At 38.1% G+C, this 21,307-nt stretch overlaps 4 protein-coding genes across 4 annotated transcripts; 2 read left to right on the forward strand and 2 right to left on the reverse strand.

Moving 5' to 3' along the window:
* Positions 1-302: 302 nt before the first annotated feature.
* Positions 303-5,882, reverse strand: CBG17555 (the record flags this gene model as incomplete). The annotated part of the gene is made up of 8 exons (XM_002644037.1): positions 303-474; positions 516-1,032; positions 1,416-1,514; positions 1,589-1,677; positions 3,866-4,460; positions 4,685-4,870; positions 5,524-5,622; positions 5,699-5,882. The coding sequence occupies 8 exons, from the start codon at positions 5,880-5,882 to the stop codon at positions 303-305; spliced, it is 1,941 nt and encodes a 646-aa protein (XP_002644083.1).
* Positions 5,883-5,940: 58 nt separating this feature from the next.
* On the reverse strand, positions 5,941-10,422 carry CBG27558 (the record flags this gene model as incomplete). Its single annotated transcript, XM_045239230.1, has 5 exons — positions 5,941-6,053; positions 9,702-9,890; positions 9,937-10,029; positions 10,076-10,273; positions 10,323-10,422. 5 exons carry the CDS (start codon positions 10,420-10,422, stop codon positions 5,941-5,943), a joined length of 693 nt encoding a protein of 230 aa, XP_045100011.1.
* Positions 10,423-11,852: 1,430 nt separating this feature from the next.
* Positions 11,853-11,995, forward strand: CBG27559 (the record flags this gene model as incomplete). Its single annotated transcript, XM_045239231.1, is given in 2 exon segments — positions 11,853-11,882; positions 11,897-11,995. The coding sequence occupies 2 exon segments, from the start codon at positions 11,853-11,855 to the stop codon at positions 11,993-11,995; spliced, it is 129 nt and encodes a 42-aa protein (XP_045100012.1).
* Positions 11,996-13,731: 1,736 nt separating this feature from the next.
* On the forward strand, positions 13,732-21,020 carry CBG17557 (the record flags this gene model as incomplete). Its single annotated transcript, XM_002644038.1, has 7 exons — positions 13,732-13,957; positions 19,444-19,571; positions 19,620-19,713; positions 19,756-19,865; positions 19,911-19,990; positions 20,744-20,820; positions 20,866-21,020. 7 exons carry the CDS (start codon positions 13,732-13,734, stop codon positions 21,018-21,020), a joined length of 870 nt encoding a protein of 289 aa, XP_002644084.1.
* Between the last annotated feature and the right edge of the window lie 287 nt (positions 21,021-21,307).

Genomic DNA, 21,307 nt, shown 5'->3' on the forward strand with positions numbered 1-21,307 from the left:
ATGGGATAAGTGGTGTCTGGCGGGGTATGAAGTCACAATGAAGAAATACTGTATTTCATTTAATAGAAGCCCCTTTGAACCGTCTACTTTAAGATCAATTATCTCTATTTCTATGGGAGAATTCAAAAATCTGTCAACTGATAACTTATTTATCGTAATATTGTTAATATTTCATCAGTTCACAAATTTTTGACATCTCCCATAGGAACAAAGATAATCGACCTTTAAGTTAACTGTTTGAGTGAGCTTCTATTAGAATAAAACGGTATAGAAAAATTATATGATATGAAATGAAAAATCAGTCACTCATGTGGGGTTGTCGCCAGTGCCTTTATCAACATCTCCTCAGAATTTTTATAGATAACACTGCCGGCGCTGAGAACCTCATTCACTGTATCCATTCGTTTTTGTTTTGGGAAGCGTTTCATTCCAAACCAAACTTCCTTCAAGCTTGAGCCGCTTGCTTCTTTGCAACTAAAACGAAACAATTTGAGAGTTACTGTATGTTCTGTTACCTTGCTGTGATAGGATTGGCTTGACGAAGAAGCTGATTTCTCATACACGTCGGCAACTTTGAAAAATTGGTCACGAGCTGGAGTATGTTCTGCCGATCGTTATAACATTTGAAGGGCGTGTCTAATGCCATTTGCTTTTGGAAGGCCTCAATTGGAATTTCCAGAATCTGCGAACTGAAAGTCGCCATTTCATCATTTCCAAGGATTTTTTGTAGCCGGGATCCAAATTTTTTGATTTTTGTGTACTTCGAAGCGCGTGTGTCCATGAGTCGTCGGGCTTCCTGAAGATGTTCATCATCCGTCGTCTCGGAGTAAGGACAGTCATGGTTCAAGTGTTTGGGAGGAGTCGATGATGTTTCAGGCGTTCCCATGAGTGTCTGTGATGGACCGAATGCTATAATGTTGTCCGTTCGATTTGAAACCTGGCTGAGGAAGTCCCCAAACAGCGTATCATGAGCTTCTCCAAGATAGAAGCTCGAAGGCTTTGGGCCATCCTGGTCATCAATGTTTGATGGGACTGAAATATTATATTGAAGGATAAAATGAGTTCTGATTAGTGGATACTGTATTTGCTTTAACAGAAGCGCGCCGTATGCGTGCACTTTAAGCTCAAATATATCAGCTCCTTTGTAAGATATCAGAGAGTTTTAACTGATAAATTATTCATCGTGCTTTTTCAAATTATTCATCATATTACCAATATTTTAGCAGTTGACAGATTTCTGATATCTCACATGGGAACTCAGATAATTGCAAAGGTGGGATTCCACTAGAGCAAAACTGTCATTCAAAAGATATCTTTGAATAATCTATTTCTATTTTTTTGAGAAGATTTTAGCAACATGGCATGTCAAGTTTGCTGTATGTATTTTATAGAATTTCAAACTATTAGCATTTTACCAGTGGATACCGGACTCGGCCAGCTGGTTTCCTGAATATAGAGCAACGGACCAGCTGGAGCCATCACAAAAAAATCGGCTGCTGTCCAATCTTGGCGATCTAAAAAATTGTTGGAAACCAGAGCAAAAACTTCAAAATTGATTTGTATGTCAATGAAAAGTTTGATAACCTACCAGTGGGGCACGGACCCAGAAGGCCAGATTGATATTTGCTTCCCCAGTTGTCCATCAGTCGCTGCTTGTTCGATTGAGTTTGTTGAAAGCTAGAAATTCGAAAATTCAGAGTCGAGCAGTAATTACAGGCTTCGGTTCATAAAATGAGAAAGGGAAACATGAGAAAAAGAGACGAGTTACTAGAATCGTCTTTCGTTCAGAAAAACATCAATAGAGGAAAAAATGGGTAAAATGACACTGGCCAGGAAATAAGTTAGGTAAAGATGAATAAAACAAACAACTGAGGGCAGTGTTCAACAGACACCTACATTGAACACAAGCGAAACATCTGCGGATGAAATACTTCCTATTTTGTGCAATCGTAGAAATGGATACATACAGAAAACAACAAAATTGTCTTATTCTGAGCTAGCTAGATTCGGATAGGCTGCACATATCATTCAGGTAGTCAGTTTTCAGTTTTCAATCTAAATGAGAACTCTGGACATTCAGAGACAGAAAGAGAAAACAGAGGGAAGTAAAAAATACCGTCGTTCGATGGCCAATAAGTGTCGATGGGGACATGTGTGGTATTTTTTTTCACTGTTCACATCTGAACACTGGTAAAGCAAAATTTGGATAGAAGGCGCGATGGCTGCCCAGAGGCCAATGGAGGATGAGGGAAACATTGAAACGCAAGCAACTCACAATGAGCAGCGTTACAGTCGCCCTGCGGCCAATGAATGTCGATGGAGAACCAAAATTTTCATATCAAGCGTGACCCTCCAAGGCGGCCGGGAGGTCGAGGGGTGATGGTGAAAAAAAAGAATCACAGAAACGCGATGAAAAAAAAACGAGAGGGTAAGAATAGTGATTGGGACACTTATCAAGATACCAAAGTTTATAGAGAACCATCCCCATCTTAACGGTGAGCCATCAGATTTTTTCTGTTTTGGAACCGGACCTATCTGTTACAATGGGAATCAGATCAGAGCTTAGATTCCTGTTAAGTTCGAAAACAGTTAACGCGTCATTCTGGTAGAAAGTGGGCAGTTTTCCGTATTAATGAAAACTCTGGAGAAGCAAAGTGAAAATAAAAAATCTGGAACTAGTAAATAAGGTTTGAACGGAGGATTGATCGTTGTGGACACCCTACATTGGTCCGGCGACCAATGAGTGTTTACAGAAACGTGAGTATGGTACATTCTGTCCGTAGTTCAATTCTCCGTAGTTCACGCCTACAGTTTCAGGGCAGCCAATGAGCGGTGGACATGCGTGTGGAAAATTCTGTCTGCTCGGACAAACCGAAATTTTGATAGTACGAGCAACCCCCTCATGGCTGCAGGGAGGCCAGCGGGTGAGGAGGAGAAAACGGATAACAAGCAACTCAGTGAGAAAAAAGCGAGGGAAGTGTGAATCAATGGTCAATTTGGACACGGACCAATCTATGATAGAGAGAACCAAATGAGATGATATTGAGATGGGGACAAGGCTCGATAATGAGAAGATTATCTTTGGCTGTAGCACTGTTGGAAACTTTGGTACGACGCAGTAAAAAGCAAATACACAGTGTGCAGCCAGCAAGGAAAATGACAGAAAAAGGAAGCGAAATGAGGGGTATGCGCGAAAACATGTTTAAAAAATGAAGCAGCCGGCCTACACCTGTTGACAATGTGTTCCAAAATAACGCTTCTTTGGGGGAACCATTTCGTTCGTTCAAGATGCCGTTGGATAAGTCATACTTGGGTAGATCTTAAACAAGGCTGTTGAAAAAGGCTAACAGCTCGGGCTATGGTTGCCGTGGAAAAACTTGTTAGTTGTTTTCAGAAAAATAACTTTGCCACAAAGAAGTTTTCAGATTTTCACTTGAAAGAGAAAAAATTCATAGGAAGTCCGTTTGTGTAGAAGCTGGCTGATAGTACTCTTTCAATTAGTCAGACGACGTTGGAGGGTCTAGGAATCTTTAAGAGAATATCCTATTCCTTTAGAAATTTAGTTTTTCTTCACTTCTGAATCTGTTAAACCAGCAAGAAAAAGAAAATTTAAAAATTTATTTGAGTTTAGGTGGAGTTCATGAAATTGGTCGAAGTTGGATTAAAGCGAAAAATAAAAATTGAAAATACCAAAAGTAGCCGAGTTCGATGTTTGGAGTGGGGAAGTGATTATCATCTCTGCGCATTAACCCATTTTCACTGATTCCATTGATTTTTGTTTTCTTCTTTCAGGTTTGCACTTCTCGGATCATTAACACTTAAAAATAGAAATATTGAATATTTGAATTACTGTATCTTTTGTTACCTGACTGAAATGCAGTTGGATTGACGAAGAAGCTGGTTTCTCATACACCTCGGCAACTGTGAAAAATTGAATATCACCCGGACGATGTCCTCCCGGTTGTGATAACATTCAAAAGGCATGTCCAACTTCATTTCAAACCGAAAAGCCACATATGGAATTTCCAGAAGCCGGGAACTGAATTTTTCCATTCCAAGATTTCCGAGGGTTTTGAACAACTCCAATATAATTTGTTTGATATTGGTATTCATTGGATTTGGTCGGCGCATGATTTGTAGCGCTTGTTGAAGATGCTCATCATTTGATGCCTCTGAACAACGGCAGCTATGAACCACATCTGCTACAGTGTTCTTGGAAGGCATCGATGATGAGGTAGACATTGCTATCGGTGGTTGCAGTGGGTTGTTAGATCCACGTTGTGGTGAGTGATGCTCCGCAAAAAGATTGTTTCCGTTTACCGTATGACCGTAGCTCATGTTTTCGGCATTTGGAGGCTGATAGCTCGGGCTCAGGACGTTTTCCAACAGCGCTTCATAAGCTGCTCCAAGATAAAAGCTCGAAGGTTGGATGCTATCCAGGTCATAGTTCGATGAGACTGCTGAAAAATCACGTTGAAGTGCGTTTCACACTTATACTGTCACCCTAATTTTGGAGTATAACAGAATAACCGATGGAAACAGGTATTCGGTGACTAAAAAATATTCAGGACCTCAAATTACATATCCTTGATAGTTTTCATAATGATACCAACAAAACTGGCAAGATTAGGCTACCTTGACTGAAAAATGGCTCTCTGCAAGCGTTTCATATTTATACGGTCACCTCCAGAAAAACAAGAAAAAGAGACAATTTCATGTTTGATGGCAGCACCATACGAATTGATACCATCAAAAGTACGATTTGGCATAGATTGAAGAGGAATTGGGATGTACTGGTAGTCCTGAACTGATCTTCTGCTCCGAATCGCATCATTCGGCCACGATTGCATTCCTGAGCACCCGGCAGGTTCTGTACTTTGTGCAATGGTGGTAAATACTTACCTGACATGTTTTTTACAAAATTCCGATTCAGAAATATGACTAGCCATAGCAAAATTTAGATTTTTCAGGGTTTTTTTTTTTTTTTTTTTTTCAGATTTTTCTTTTTCATGAAACGCTTGCAGAGAGCCATTTTTCAGTCAAGGTAGCCTAATCTTGCCAGTTTTGTTGGTATCATTATGAAAACTATCAAGGATATGTAATTTGAAGTCCTGAATATTTTTTAGTCACCGAATACCTGTTTCCATCGGTTATTCTGTTATGCTCCAAAATTAGGGTGAATGTATAAATGTGAAACGCACTGTATTTCAAGCATAGACTAGGAAATGCTATATTTGTTTTTTTAGAAGTCCACCTAGTACGTGCCTTGAAAGCTCAATTATCACAGTTCGATATCAAAAAATAATCAAAATGATAAATGTATTATCACAGTATGACCAATATTTTATCAGTTGACAGATTTTCGATATTTCTTCAAAAAATCAAGGTAATGGAGCTTGAAGTGCAAGTAAAGGTGAGCTTCTATTGGAGCAAATACGGTATTCAATTTTCCAATAACCGCGATCTTGTCAATACCTAATTTCAAAAGAAAAACGTTTTGATTTTCAACGTTTGCCAACTTACCAGTTGAAATTGGACTCGGCCAACCAGTTTCCTGAGCATTGTGCAACGGAGCCGCTGGAGTCATCACGAAAAAATCGGCTGCTGTCCAATTTTCCCGTTCTGAAAAAAGTTGTTGGACACCACAGCAAACGTTTTGAAATTTATTTGAATATCAATGAAAATTTTAATAACCTACCAGTGGGGCGCGGTCCCGGCAGGCCAGATTGGTATTTTTCCCCCCAGTTGTTCATAGTTAGGTTTTGTTCGACACAGATGTTTGAAAGCTGAAAATCCAGAACCTCAGGGTCGAGGCATAGAGTTCGGTAGATAAGATCAGAAAGAGAAAAGGAAAAAAGAAGACGACTTTCTAGAATTGACATCCGTGTAGAAACAAATCAATAGTAAAAGAAAAAAGGCAAAAGAAGAGAAAGGCACGAGTCAAGAACTGAGACCAAGAAATGAGTCTAGATGAATAAAACAAACATTACCAAGAAGAAAGAAACTGAGGACAGTGTTGGACGGACACTTACATTGAAACACAAGAAAAATCACTGTGTTTAAAACTCCCTGCTTTGTGAAAACGAAATGGATGCATACAGAAAGTGATGAAAAAAACAGGGAGTAGTAAGAAATGGCTAGTTCCTACAGTCGCCCGGCGGCCAATAAGTGTTGATGGGGACATGCGTGTGGTATACGTATTCTGTACGTCTTTCAGACCTAGACACGCAAACCAAAATTTCGAAGGTAGATGCAATGGCTGACGGGAAACCAATCAGCGATGAAGGAAAAATTAGGAAGACGAGCACCTCACAGTCACTGTCAGTAAGAAAAAGGCATGGAGATTGAGAATCACTTAAATCTTTGTGTACATTTGTCGGATTTGGTCGGTTCGAACACAGACCAATCTCTGATAATGAAAATCAGATGATATGTTACGGAGGAAAAGGACAAAGCTCTTTAACGAGAAGATTACCTTTGGCTGTATCTCAAATAGTAATTTTTGGTACGACGCAGTAAAAAGCAACCAGACTATAAGCAGCCCGTAAGGAAAATGACAAAAGGAGGAAGCGAGATGAGTAGTGTGTGCGCAAAAAAGCATGGTTTAAAGATGAAATGGTCACCCTACCCTCGTTGCCAGTGTGTTGCAAAGAAACGTTTCTTTGGGGGAACCGTTTTGTTCGTTCAAAAGGCCATGAATCAAAAACAGGAGCATTGGGTAGGTTGCCGTGGACCAAACTGCCCATTTTTCAGAAATAATCTCTGCCACCCAGAAGTTTTTAGAGCCGCTAGGCCACCGAATCCCACATATCCCAAAAGTGTTGTAACCAAGAAACCGCTGATCAGGTTTCGACAGCCTTGATATAAATTAACGTTTGGATTATGAGTTGCTAGTATTGTCCACTGTTCAAATTGAAGATTATTAGAGCAGATAAAAGTCAGGTGTCAAATTGCAAGTGTTCTCAGTAAAAGTGAGAAGTGGGAACACAAAAATACATGTTGCGCTTGATATGAACAACTTTTTTACAAGTGTCAAATTTCATTACTTAAAAGAAGTAGTTATGAGGTTAATAAACAAATTGGTAGTTTCGAATGTTGATGTTTACAAATTATGGATCGCGAAAATGAAGATATAAAGACCTAGGGTGTTAGGTAGAACATTCATGCGTTTCTTATAGTGGGAGGCAAAAAAACCGGAAAGATCGGGTCGACAGGTCAGGAGCAGTGGGGAATGGGACTGTGATGGGATATGAGAATCATTTACAACGCATCAAGTTCAAAAGTAGAAGAAAACACACAAAATAAAGATGAGAAAAGTACAAGGCATGAAAAAGGGCGGTGAGGAGACTGTTGGATTTCATCGAGAGGCAACGATTTCTCAAAAATTGACAGAGTCTCACCGTCGTCGGAAAGGGGAGATGAACAACAACAGAAAAATGTTAGACACGTGTAGGAGCAAAACGCAAAACGAATACTTGTTCTGTGTTTGGTACAGGATGCATATGAAGAAAGATTTTGGAGGAAAAAAGGGCAAACCAAAACGACCATCTTCGATGTGTTGAGGAGGAGGAAAAAAAGTTAGAGCATAGAATCTAATTGGAGAAAGTGAAAAGGGTCATTTGTATGAAAAAAAAAACGATTAATGCGATAATCATTACTGTATGTCAACAATACCAAAGAGGGACGATTTCATCTCAGGGGTCAATAAAGTCCAGTTATGAATGCGTCTGATGATTGTTTCTTTCTCGTGGTACTCCGCGAACGGCTCCTGGAGACGCATTTGATCTAGAAACTCCGCGAGCTGCATGTTGAGCATTTTTTTTACAAAATCCTTCAGGAGCAAATTGTGCTCCAACTGATCAAGCCAAATCGAAATGACAAGTTTGCCGATTTCATAATTTTAAGAAATATAATTAGAAAACATGTTTCTGGGGTTTTTCCAAATCATTTGATTAGTTTTCGAAAATTTTTGAGCACTTTTCTAAAATTTCTATTTTGACTGAAATATCCCTTGAGATAGACAGAATGTGATATGAATCAAAACCAAAAACACTGAACATGATAAAAAAGTTTTAAAATTTTTCTAGTATTAGGTTGAGCAAAAAGTCTGTAATTTTTTTGGATGGTCATGTCTCAGCGTTGGTTCAATTTTTTATTATTCTGTTTTTTTATGTTGTAGTACCAGTTGCGCATGTTTAAAACATTTGCTAAAAATTACCGACAGCGTCCATAATGACCGAGAATTTGCTTACAAACGACCATGCTCTCAGGGGTGCTTTTTTGAACGAGTTTCTCCAAGGTCACAAATGCAGCGTAGCTTGTCGTAAATTGTGTACATAGTTAGGTGAAAACAATATGCCATACACTACAACAAAGTTTTTGTTTAAAGCAATCGCCGAAGAAAATTACGATCTCAAAGACAAACCAAGATCCGTGAAGATCTCAACGAGGATACCTCTAGAGCGCTAGAAGAAGAACAAAAAGAAACGTCACGCAATCTTGCAGCAAGTCTCAAGCGTCCTCAAGGAACGATCATTGATCATATTCATGAATCTGGAAGAGGTCCAAAGCTTGGTCTCGGCATTTTTTTTGCTTACTAATCGGCATTTTTATTGCTTACTATGAAACGTACAATAAATTGGGTGAAGTATATTATCACTATTGATGAGTAAAAGTAGGCAACGGTCCCCGCCTGAGGAAATCGCCAAATATGACATCACAACAGAACTTCTTGAGAAAAAGTTATGTTGTCCATTTAGTGGGGCATCGAAGGCGTTAACTTCAGAAGACTTCCTTCAAACGGTGTCACTGACAACGCAGACATAAACTGCTATTTTATAAAATAGTGGCCCAGGCTTATCGATTAAACCGCCCGAAAAATTTCAACTTGTTGACGATTCATGACAACGCAAGACCACCCATTACTTTGAACAAACGCCAGAAGCTCCAGACGCTCGGAGTCCAGACCTTGTGTTATCCACCGTGTCCACCAGACCTGGCCCTACTTGAATATCATTTTTATGTTCCCTGCAGAATCATCTTGGCCATCGAAATTCCATGATAAAAAAGATGTCAAAAAGTGGTTGGACGACCATTTTGGCTCCCAGTCTTCCGAGTTCTACACGAATGAGATTGATCAACTTCCATCACGTTGGAAAAAGTCATTAATACTAATAATAAATATATCACACCATGAATCTCGTTTTCTTTGAATAAATTCAGTTTGGAAAAAAAACTCAAAAATTACAAAGACTTTTTGTTCAACCTAATACTTGAAAGTTTTTTAATGGTTCAAAAACTCGAAAAATGGACGGTCTTCGAAAAGTGTCCTATCATTTTTGGACTGTCGAAATTGAGATATTTTTCATTTGATCTACTTTCACCGCACTGAGCAAACCAAAAATCATATGTACCGAAGTGTTTTTATTTTTAAGACAAATAGCGTTAACAATTTTTTGATATTCTGTATTTTCGAGATACTGTATTTGCTACTGTATTTCATAGATACTGTATTTGCCTTCACAGAAGCCTACCGAAACCATAAAACTTGAGCCTGACAGTTTAGGTGAGCATAAGAGGAAGTACAGTATCAAAAGCGCCACGGTGCTTGAACTGAACTACGTTCTCACAGGAGAACCTGCTAAACGATGGCCTATGTGATAGTATCCCCCCCCCTCTCCCCCCATGTTTCTGGAACTCACCATTTTTCGATTTCTTGGATTTCTTAGCTGCCTTCCCATCCACTTTCTTCTGCCGGCCCTTTCTTGGTCTTTTTTCAGCTGACTGTTTCTTGCTCATTTTCCGGTCCTTTGGGGTGAGGTCATCAAAACGTGTGTATCCCAAATGATCGTCTGAATGATGTGCACTCATTGAATGCAAAGCCAAATCGTCTGAAAAAATTTTAGAGGTGAAGCCTATGATACTTTTCCACTTCACCTCCGTTCGGGATATCCCAAAAATCACATGGGACATAGTTGGATGTTCCTTGACCTCTCATTCCTTGATTGGTATCGAAATCCGGGAAATGATCTGGAAAAACTTAAATATTCACAAAATAAAGAAAATTTTAGCTAACCTCCATCTGCTACAGGGTTCCAATAGTCTGGAGAATATCTGAGAATATCCGGGACAACTGAATGAGCCTCTTTTGGCACGAATCCGACTCCAAGATTGAAGACAGGTCTCAATTCAGTGAAATCCTGTGGCTCAGCTTCGTCGACCACCTTCCAACTCCTTGCTTGCTTCTCCTCAAATTCGCGTAAAAGTGGATTATCTGAAAAATAACAGTTAGCGCATGAAGAATTTTTAGAAAATGTGAATACCATGGTTTTTGAAATCTGGCAAACCGCTTCGGTCCAGGGGATACTCGAGTCCGCCACCCATATCGGTCATAAGTCCCTTTTCGATCGCCTGTGTAAGCATTCTGCTGAAAATAAGCATGAAATTCTAAGAGAAAGGAGAGGAAAATAAGAAGCCTTTTTCAAAATCTTCGGTACCCCGCAGAACGTATGTGGTCTTAGTGCTTAGAGAGGCAGCGAGTCTCGCCACGAAAAAGGAAAAAAAACATATGCGGACGTCTATGGGTCTGCAGAAACAACATGAATTCAAATCTGTGGTCAGAGATTGCTTAGAGACTGTATACAAAAGAGAGAAAGGAAGATGTTTTTATAACCTTGAAGCTTTGGACCACTGAGAAGTTTGCTACATGTGGGGAAAAAGTACCTGTCACTGGTATAGAAAAATTTACGAATTTGAACGCACAGGACCTTACAGAAGTTGTGCTTTTTTTTTGTAGACATACCTGTTACCCATTTTATGGAATTCTGAGATTTATATATTAGGGGACAAATCAAAGTTTTTCTCAGGCACTAAAAAAGTAACTTAAACAAAAAAATGAAAACTAATATAAGAATATTTATGGCTGGTCACAAGAGAATGAGGAATCAGGAATAAGTAAAAAAAGTGTTAAGAGTAGAATTGTTTAATGTGGATACAATCCTACAGTCGCCCGGCAACAAATGAGTATTGATGGAAATATGCGTGTAGTCTAAGGAAACTGATTACAGTGTTTGACGGACTTTCTTTTAACACAAGAGAAACATATGTGTATGAAATACTTCCTATTTTGTGCAATCGTAGAAATAAATGCATACAGAAAACAAAAAAATTGTCGAAACATGAGCTAGCTAGGTTCGGATAGGGCACACATATCTTTCAGGTAGACAGTGTTCAGTTTTCAGTCTGAGTGAAAACTCTGGACAAGCAGCGTGTGAATGAGAAATCAGGGAGAAGTGAAAAAGACCATCGTCCGATGATCAATGAGGGTCGATGGAAACATGCGTGTGGTACTTTTTCCGCTGTTCACGTCTTAAAACTGGCAAACCATAATTTGGAGAGTAAGCGTGACCCTCCATGCCGGGAGGGCAACGGACGATGAGGAAAAAAATGGAGCCGTAAGCTTCTTACAAGCAACAACTCTGCAGTCACCCGACGCCCAGTGAATGGTGCTGAGGACATGCGTTTGGAATATTCTGCCCGTCGTTCAAATCTAAACACTGGCAATTCTAAATTCTGAATACTGGATGGCTGCCGGGAGGACAACGGACGATGAGGACAAAAACGAATCACGAGTGATTACGAACAGCAATCCTACAGTCGCACGGCAGCCAATGAGTATAGGACATGCGTGTGTAACATTCTGTCCGCTATGACAAACCAAAATTTTGACAGTACGAGCAATCCCTCCATGGCTGCCAAAGCGCCAACATGTGATGAAGAAAATAACAAATCGATTCGGGGAAAAAATGCGGAAAGACATGCATGTTTTTGTTGATTTCGACACGAACCAATCTATGAAAATGGAAATCAGTCCAGATGATGCGGTGGTGGGTATGAGATAACCGGACGGTTGTGGTTTTGCCTCTTTTTTCTTCTTCCCATCACTTTTAAAAGCATCACAGACTTACTACTGAACGACATGACTTGCTATTCTTGATATTTTGTAATCTTTCTCGAGGTTCATCTACCCAAGATTGGTCGAGTTCTCCATTCATGGATGCTGTGACGATGCTTGTGACGGAGCTTTTCTTATCTGAAGCCTGATTTTCTCGTTTGGCCGAAAATACAACTTTGAGCCGGTGGCTGGGTTCTTCGCATTGTTTATTGACAACCTAAACGATTACTGACAGCCTATATTTTTGGATGCGACCACCACGATTGATATAAAGATGGTGGGACATAAGAAAAACAGTTTTCCTTTTTTTTTTTCTAAAATTTTCAGAGGGATCTAGATAACCATTGTTATCATATCCTGAAATCTTCATCAAAATCTGAGTTTTCCTTGTTAGGATTTATTTCTTGATTTTTAGATTTGATTTATTTGTTTGTAAACAGTGACGTACGGTACAAAATCATACAGTACATAATTTGTATTTTTGGCTGCTTTTCGAGAAAAAAATTGAAACAAATATTTTCCACTGTTTTTTGTCGGGTTTTTTGTTATGATTCCCCGCGCAAACTGAAAAAATGTATAGTAAAAAAGTCGAAAAAAAATGCGCAACATCAAGCTGATAAATCCGGAACTTTTTTTCAGGTTACGGTTGTTGTCGTTCTGTGACATTAGGAGCCACGGTCACCGAGGTTTTTCTTCCACAACTTCGATTTTTCGGCTCTTTCCGCGAAGAACGGTCTCAAAACCGAACTGCCGGTCCCATCTTCGGACCACCGGTCCCAAGAATTGCGACAACGGTCCTAACCAGGCTTAATCTGGGAACCCTATTCCCGAAATATAGAAAAAAACGGAATGATCTTCAAAAAATCCAGTGAAAACTGTAACATTTCACTTATGCTTGGGAATTTCAGTACATTTTGAAAGGGATTTTTCACAAAATTATTTTTTTTATATTGTCTTTTCGGAAAGAACCGATTTTTCTGTACCAGAATGATATTGCTGATGATCGTTCTTTTTCCGATTTTTTTTAGAATTCTAGTTTTTCCATTAAAATCTCAAAGCACAGTTATCAAAAACCAACTTGTTCCCACAAAACCTAATTAATTTTTTTTTGTTTTTGTTCTCAATTTGAGTAGATCTTGAGAAAAATGAATGCTTCGCAGTGTTTTGTGTTTCGATTCTGAAAAATATATTTTTTGACATAAGAAAAAATCTTTTTTAACGTAGCCATCATATTTTTGACTTTTAAGAACTTCTTCTTCTAATTGCATGTATTCAAACATGATTTTCGATCGAAAATTCATAGATATCAACAAAATCACGTTCTCTTCAGGAAAGTTCACTTTGTGACCTATTTTCATCCATTTTTGTCCCAATTTTTTGGTTCCCGACAAAATATATATCTCAAAGTAAGTGCATGAATCTCTTTTTATTACTCCCCGACCTATCCATTACCGGAAAATTCATAAATCATTCTTTTTCTCACCTTCCTCTCACCGGGGGCCCGCCGTGATGGTGACGGCAGTGCACACGGAAAAGAAGACGAAAAAGAAAAAAAAAAGAGAGAATTTTGTTTTTATTTTGTTTCTGGTATCAAGCCCCAACGAGGTGCTCATCGTTTAGTGAAAACGCGTCGATAGTGACAGCAGTCGTGTTGGTGTAAGACAATTAGTTTGAGCTGCCTGTGGTAGAGGCATTTATTCGTCCCCGCCCCGTCCGATCATCCGTCTGTCTGGTCGTCTCTTGAAGGTCCCACCCCCTAAATCCTTTGTTCAGTTCAAATGGCGCGCAATGCGAGAACACCACCATGTCCGACTCCAACTCCAACTGTGCCACAAATTCCTTCGATTCGAATTGAACGGAGCAAAGATGAAAATGGAATATCGGAAGAGATTGTGCCAGCACCAAAACCGTCACCACCACCTAGAACAGTAACCTATGGGAATACACTTATGCCTACAACAAATCGGCTACCAAGGCAGCCAAGGCAAACATCTTTGAGATCACGTGAGTACTTTTCACAGTTTAAGTTTTTATTTAATTTCAAAACCTGAACCGTTTTCCGTATAACAAGTTAGTTGTCATATACCGTAAGACCTGTGACAGAAGAGCCCTCTAAATTTTAAGCAACTTTTTCTCGGTTTCTGTTACGATTTTTCGGAAACACAAATGAAAGATTTTTTCAAAATCCTGAAAAGAAACCAAAAATGTGAAAAACACATTTTTGCACTTTACCTCCAACATTTGGTCCCAATAAATTCAAAAAAAAGTTCCTCTTTTAATGATTTAAGTTCCTCTTCTATTGATTCAAAACAGATGATGCATCTCATTTTTTGATACCAATCTTATAACCCCAAAAAACTTTCAAACCTCACATCCACACCAATTTTCTTTTTTCATTTTTTTCTACATGTGATAGCTGATAAATCTATCTTTCTTGTTCTTCTTTCAACTTTTCCCCCCGCTCCTCTCCCCCATCCGATTTGTACTCTCTTATCGGACCAGGAGGACGAATGGAAAAGTATGAATCCGGGTTTAAAACAAACATAAGATTCCGACAAGGGCTCCTGAAGACATGATGGACAAGAAGAAACAAGTGGAAGATACCGACGTAGACGGGCGGGTGATCGCTTCGAACGATGATGGATCGTTTTGTGTCATTTGCGGGGTCGATTAGCGGTTAACAAGTGGGGCTTCGGAGGGGGGGGGGGGCTATTGAATTAGAAGGATAAGAGGATATTGGGGTGGGGTGGTTAGAAAAGGGAATTCAAGTACCAGGAAATAGTATAATTGGCCTCCCAGAAGTGAAGAGGGTGATAATAACGAATAGAGAGGAGCTCTATTGTATGAACTAAAATAGGGTTACTATAGTTTTTTAAATCCTTCAAACATTCCACAGTCGTAAATCCAAATTTTGATAAAAACCGGAATCTTTTAAGACCAGCATATGTAGACATTTCAGAAAATTTTAGAATCAGCTCGCCAGTTTCAGCCGAGTTATATGTTTTAGTATCAAAAATCGTGTTTTCAGTGCAAAAACGACAATTTTCAGATGCTATTTTCTCAACTCTAGGGTGTTTTAGAGCATTAACGTTGTTGTGGCCGCCCAAACTTATCTTCAAGCCTTGAAAGGTGGGCTTAGGCCCTAAATCAGCCGATACCTAACAAAAAAGCCTATCAGAAGTCGAATCTGATGTTAAATAGTATTTCCAGCATCTAAAAACAGAAAAAATCCTGTGATTAAATGAAAATTTGACTGAAATATTCTTCTAAAACTCAAAAAGTCTCTAAAAAAGTGTTCTTCTGAAAGTCGAAAAATCCCGGCCACTCTAAATTTCAAAATTAGTATAATGTCACGCAAAAACTAACAAAATCAAGTAAAAATTTCAGTGGTACCTCTCAACTCCCGTTGCTTCCATAAATTAAAATTTTATTTTCACGCAGTTTCTAGAAAAAGTCATTTTTCAAAATTTCAAATGTTTCCATCATTTGGGTTTATTCAAAAAATTAAAAAAGAAAAAATGTCTGAAAACATTTTTTTGGTTTTTAAATAAATCTCCTCAAACTTCAAATCTTCGTGATTCCAATTTTCTTTAGAATTGTTCTCTCGGATTTCAAAGAAAATATCTGTCCTTTATTCAACTAATTCCCAAGCAACCGACCCTTAGAACAAAAAAGAACAAAAAGGTTTCAAAAGTTTCAATCTCCTAAATAGGGGGTAAAGTGTCAATTGAATTTACCCAACGAAGAATGCAACTTTTGCATTCCCTTCCTTTCCTTGAACGTATTCTTTCTGCCCTTGTCACCCTAACTCAGCACACACTTGCCAAATCACATTGAAAGAAAAATCTTCACTGTTGTTTTCGGCACTCCCCATTCTGAAGGCGAGCTTGAACACAAAAAAATTCGCTTTCTATTTTTCTACTCTTTCTTTTGAAAAATAGAAATAAAGGACGCGACGCTGTGACAACGCTATATTCTGTCCCAATTCCATATTAGGTATCGTCTTCTTCTTTTTTGTTGAAAATAAATATAAAAAAGAAACGAGAAGTGAGAAGTAAAAAAAATAGGAAGAACAGAAGAAGAATAGGAGGAGAGAATGCGCAATGACAACGACATGAAGCGTTCGGCAAGTATGCCTAAGCTGTTGATGAAGAAAAAATATAATATTCACTCGATTCCCGGCATCATCGTGCTCAAAGGTAATACTAATGAGGCAAGACGAGAGTAAGTGGGGGAAATCTTTGGGTTTTAGCTCTTTCTTGGTGGTTTTCAGTTTCCCGCAGTTTCCTAAATTCATGAAAGGACCTATACTTTAATTCGAGCATGTTTGATAATACCAATTTACTAATTAAAAATGAAAATTTCGACAAAAACTCATTTTAGAAAATCTTTTAAACGAAAATTGAATTTTCATGAAAACGAACAATTCCTCGTGGAATTTCAAAATTCAAGGAGGAAATCTAAACACCTTGGGAACTCAGATTTATATGAAAATTTCTGGATGAGTTAAGAATAGCCTATATAGACACTTCTGAAATTTTTTGAATTTGCTTAGTAGAGTTATAGTATCAAAAATTACCAATTTCAGTCCAAAAACAGCGAATTTCAACGATGATTTTCTCAACTTTCAGAGCGTTTTTTCCGAAATTTTCGAATTTTTCCAACGCAATTTCCAAATTTTTCCAACAAACTTTTCGAAATTTTGAAAAATTGGATAAAGAAGTGTCTGACATATGAAATTCTATTTAATTTCAAGTATAATGCAACAAATTTTATGCTTCAAAACGTTCTAGAAATTAAGAAATCAATTTTTCAAATTCTCTAACCTTCCCACTAGAATTTTTGAAACAAGTTATTATACAGCTCTTCTCAAAATTTTAACAGAATCTGGTGCTGAAACCCTTTGTAAAACAAACTATTCTGCAAGATTCTAATCATATTCTGAATGTTGTCACTTGCTATCACTTTCGATGACTAATTGATGACTTAAAATCGTAACACTACAAATCTCTGCACAAATCTCACTTAAGTCGTCTCCCCATAACTACTAAAACAATTTTTCCCCAAAAAACATCGTTTAATCGGCTCCAAATCATGTTTTCTGATTGTAGAACACATTCTGTTCTACATTACTTTGTCTGACTCTTGAACAACTATTCGATTTTTCTCTTTGATCTTTTTGAACAAGTGGTTTGTTGTTCTCCCCCCACCCACCACCACCAGGTAACCTGATACTTTCCGGTTCACTTTATTTTATTTTTTCCATTTTTTTCTCTACTGGGGGTCTCCGGAAACTTTTTTGAATTCATGAAGGAGTCCAGAATGCGGTTTCTCAGGAGGGGCTCACTTTAGTTTAGTTTAGTATATACCTTTTCCCATATTGTTTTTCTGCTAGTTGGTAGATATCACGAGCCCGATTGCTCAATTCCTCACTTTCCGCAATCATAATCACTCATTTTCAAAGGCGCGAATGTGTAAACTCTTATCAACAAAAAGGCTTTCCGAATGATAAATGGGATTCGTCTCCCTGTTTTTATTTGCTTCTCACCTTGGGGCCCAATACAACTCTTCATCATTACACTTCCTCCCATCTCTCGTAGCTTCCACAACTGATGATTTCTCCCAGGAAAACTGATGAGACCACATAAATATCGGTTAATGACTGAGGGGCCCAACTATCAAGTGATAAGGGCGCGAAAAGTACGCCATGGTCGTTATTGAGGGGCATTATCGAAGAGGTGATGAGGGTAATTCGAAGTTTGAAGTGGGGTAGAAAAAAAATTCTAAAGGCGGGATAACGGAAGTTTTGGGATTTATTGAAATTTGGGGTTTTAAAGACTGCGGGACACCAAAACGATATTCCTAGAATTTCTCTCGAACGCCTTTAGTTAAATTTTAATTGGAAAATCAAAAATTCCTTATTTTTGTGAATTTCCATATATAATTCTTTTTTTGTCATATTCTCCGATATTTATTCAAAAAAAATTAGGAAAACATTGAAAAAATCTCACAAATAATTTCTTCTGTAGATTCAACGAATGTAAAACTCAAAAATAAAATACCGGCTGAGGGATGCGGTCATTCAGAGAGTTGTGGATTTTTACCTTCAAACTCTTCCATCTACTTTAAATTCCGAGTTTCACATATTGAACTTTGGAACTTTGCAATATTCCGATTTAAAAACTTTGGGAATTTCGAAATACGCTGAGTTTCAATCTTTCGAATATTTTAATATTCTGGATATTCTAATTTTGAGAAGTTCGGAATTTCGGAATTTTCCAATTTTGAAAATTTAAGGTATTTGAATACTCTGATTTTGAAAATTTAGGAACTTCTCAACACAAAAAATTTCGTGATTTCTCGAAATTTTGAAAATCCAGCTATAATTTCTAAAAAAGTTAATACAGTATTTCCTCTAATGGAAGCCAATCCTCTGGGAATTCTCAGAAATGGAAATCACAAGGAAATGTTTAAAAAACAAAGAAACTTTCTGCATTAACCAAGTAGTCCAAACTTCTGTTAGAGGTTGCGTTCCTATGTTTTTCAGCGCGCCGGAGGGTGGGCATCATATAGTGGTGGGCTTCTATAAGAGGAAATACGGTATTCCGGTCCGAATTTCATTTTGAAAATGGCCCAAATGTTCTAAATTTTCTGGAATTTGGAATCCTGTTACGAACTTTCCTTATTTTAATTTAGTCAGAACCCAAATTTCTACGTTTTCTGATTTCTCGAATCTCTGGTCTTTCCATCTGATCAAACGGAAATTTGAACGTTTCCATGTCCATAACACGAATTAGTTTTGTGATCCTTCTCTTTTCGCATGATTTTTATTCCACTTCCGTCTTATTATGACTCTTCTTCCTCTTCCTCATCTGTGACGGAACGTCTTCGTCAACCCGTTTATTGTGAGAAGAAAATGGCTAGGTGTGGTTGAATGGGTATGATTTATGTGCTCTTCCCAAAGAAGCGATTCTCTAAGCAAAAAACAACACACACCTGCAAATCCTCCTTCTACCCAAAAAAAAGTCGACTTGAGGAGTCATACAAATCTGAGCCATAAACTACTAGAATATTCTTCTATATTTGATAGCGATTTCTCCAGCCACACACGCTATCCTAGAATACATTATATCACCTCTGCATGTAGTGGTGGTAGTCGTGTTTTTCTTCTTCCTATTTTTCCTGCCCGCTGCAATCCTGTGTCTGATGAATTTTGAACCGTATTCGGTGGTGCTAGAGTCGGATGATCCTAATTGCTCGATTATTAAAATTCCACATTGTGAGTTGAAAGGAAAAAAAAAGAGTTTCTGAACTAGCTAGAAGAACAATTGACATTTTCCACATTTTCCGAACAAGATTCAATTGTCCTCGATGCTTCCGGCACTTTGCCCCGTCCTCCTTTTTTGCGAATAGTCCTTCAAAAAATCTCATGAGCCAAGACTCGAGAATCATCTACCCCTACTACTATTATTACACTTTCATGATTCCAGATGCAAATGGGAGTGAAAACGGAAACGGCGTAATGAAAACACCACAACGAGAGACTATCGTGAGTTTGGGCTTCACCGAAGACCCAATTCCACCTAGTCATTATTGCTGCAACACTTGTCATATTCAGGTGCTCTAGAAATTTTGGAAAGCTTTTTTTATTTGAAAGGAGTTGCAGAAAGCCTGCCGAACAGTTGCCATATTTGCCATAATCGGATTTATCATAAATATTGTCCTTTACTTCATGGGAATCTCAAAGCTAGGACTTAATGGTGAATCATTTTTTGTGATTAACTACTTCTTCTTTTTTGCAGGATACCTCGAAGCGTTCCTTCTTATTTTCGACTGCATCTCTTTGCTCACATTGCTCTGTGGTGTGTCCAAACAACGTGCTGGGATGCTAAAACCCTACTTGTTCTATAATGTAAATTTTGGAAAATATAATTGTTTCCGAGTATCCCGTATTCAGGCGATTTGGAATTTTGGAATGATCATTTTGTTTTTGGTCTTTGTGTACCATATGCTAAAGGGTTCCAGTGATGTTTCAAGGTGAGGAAAAAAAAACAATTAATTCCGACTAATTTTTTTGTTGAAAATTAGAAATCCACGTATTGAATAAAATTTGACCGATTCACAGTACCGGTCAAACAAATAAACTAAAACAAGTTTTTTCAGTTGATTTTCAGCCATTTTGACCATTTTCAAGCGTTTCCAGCTCGTCTCTCAAGTTGTCCATTATTTTGAAAATTTTGGAGAGTGTAAAACAGGCCTAGATTGAAAACTTTGCATTTACAAAATTTTTGGAAAATTCCTAGTTTATAGCTACTTGCCAATTTCTGAAAAACTCTCTTTTTTCACAGTTATGTACGGATAACATTGAAAACAGGTATTTTCAGGAATTTAGTTGAAAAACTAAGGATTTTCAAAAATTCTGTGAACGCAAAATCTTTGATCTAGATGTGGTTTACAACTTCAAAACTCTTAAAAATGATCGGAAACTTGACAGCCGAGCTCCAGACTTTTGAATATGGTCAAAAAAGCCAAAAATCTACCGAAAATACGTTTTTGTATTTCTTAATGGCCGGTAATGTATTCTTAATGACCGGTAATGTAAGTTTGGCCACCTTACCTTTTGCCACCGTAGCTCAGCTGGTAGCTATGCGGACCTTCAAAGTAGGGTCAACAAGTTCAGCCCCTCAAGTGGCGTTTACAAACGGAATTCCAAGAAAAATATGTTTTTTCTTGTGGGGACCCACCTTTAAAATTCAAAAATTCTTGGAAATTCTGGAAAGTTCATTTCAGGAACATTCTCGAAAACGTTAAAGCCTTACGAGCAAACCCCGATGAGTATCACTTCCGGACCAGAGAAAGTTTTACAAGTGGGTCCATAGTGTAAAATTCCAGATTTCAATTATTGTTTTCAGCCGCAATTTTGGTCACAACCGCCATTTTGGCTGCTATGGCTGTTGTCATCATTATCAATTGCATATTTCTACATGTGGTCTACCGTACCTTCCAATTTTTCGCATACCAGGAAGATAAAAGAAGAGAAGAAATGGAGAAAAAGGAGCGGCTATGATAACATTCTCCACTGTTTTTCGGAGAAATCTAATTTTCACTTTTATTTCCTCATTCAAAATTTCGACGCGCTTTCGTCTTCTCTATTATCTCTTGTTTCTTATGACTGATCTCTTATGTATTCCGATTTAACTTTCTCCTGCCGGGTTTCCGACTCTCTTCCGATTCTTCTTCAGCAATACCAAAGTAGATATTGGTGATCAGTTTATTAAATGAAAATATTATTTAAAATATATAATTTTAGTTTTAGAAAAATAAAACTTTGTGTATAAATATTACTTCAAGCAG

The sequence above is a fragment of the Caenorhabditis briggsae genome (assembly GCF_000004555.2).
Source record: "Caenorhabditis briggsae complete genome, chrX, whole genome shotgun sequence".
NCBI classification, from domain to species: Eukaryota; Metazoa; Nematoda; class Chromadorea; order Rhabditida; family Rhabditidae; genus Caenorhabditis; species Caenorhabditis briggsae.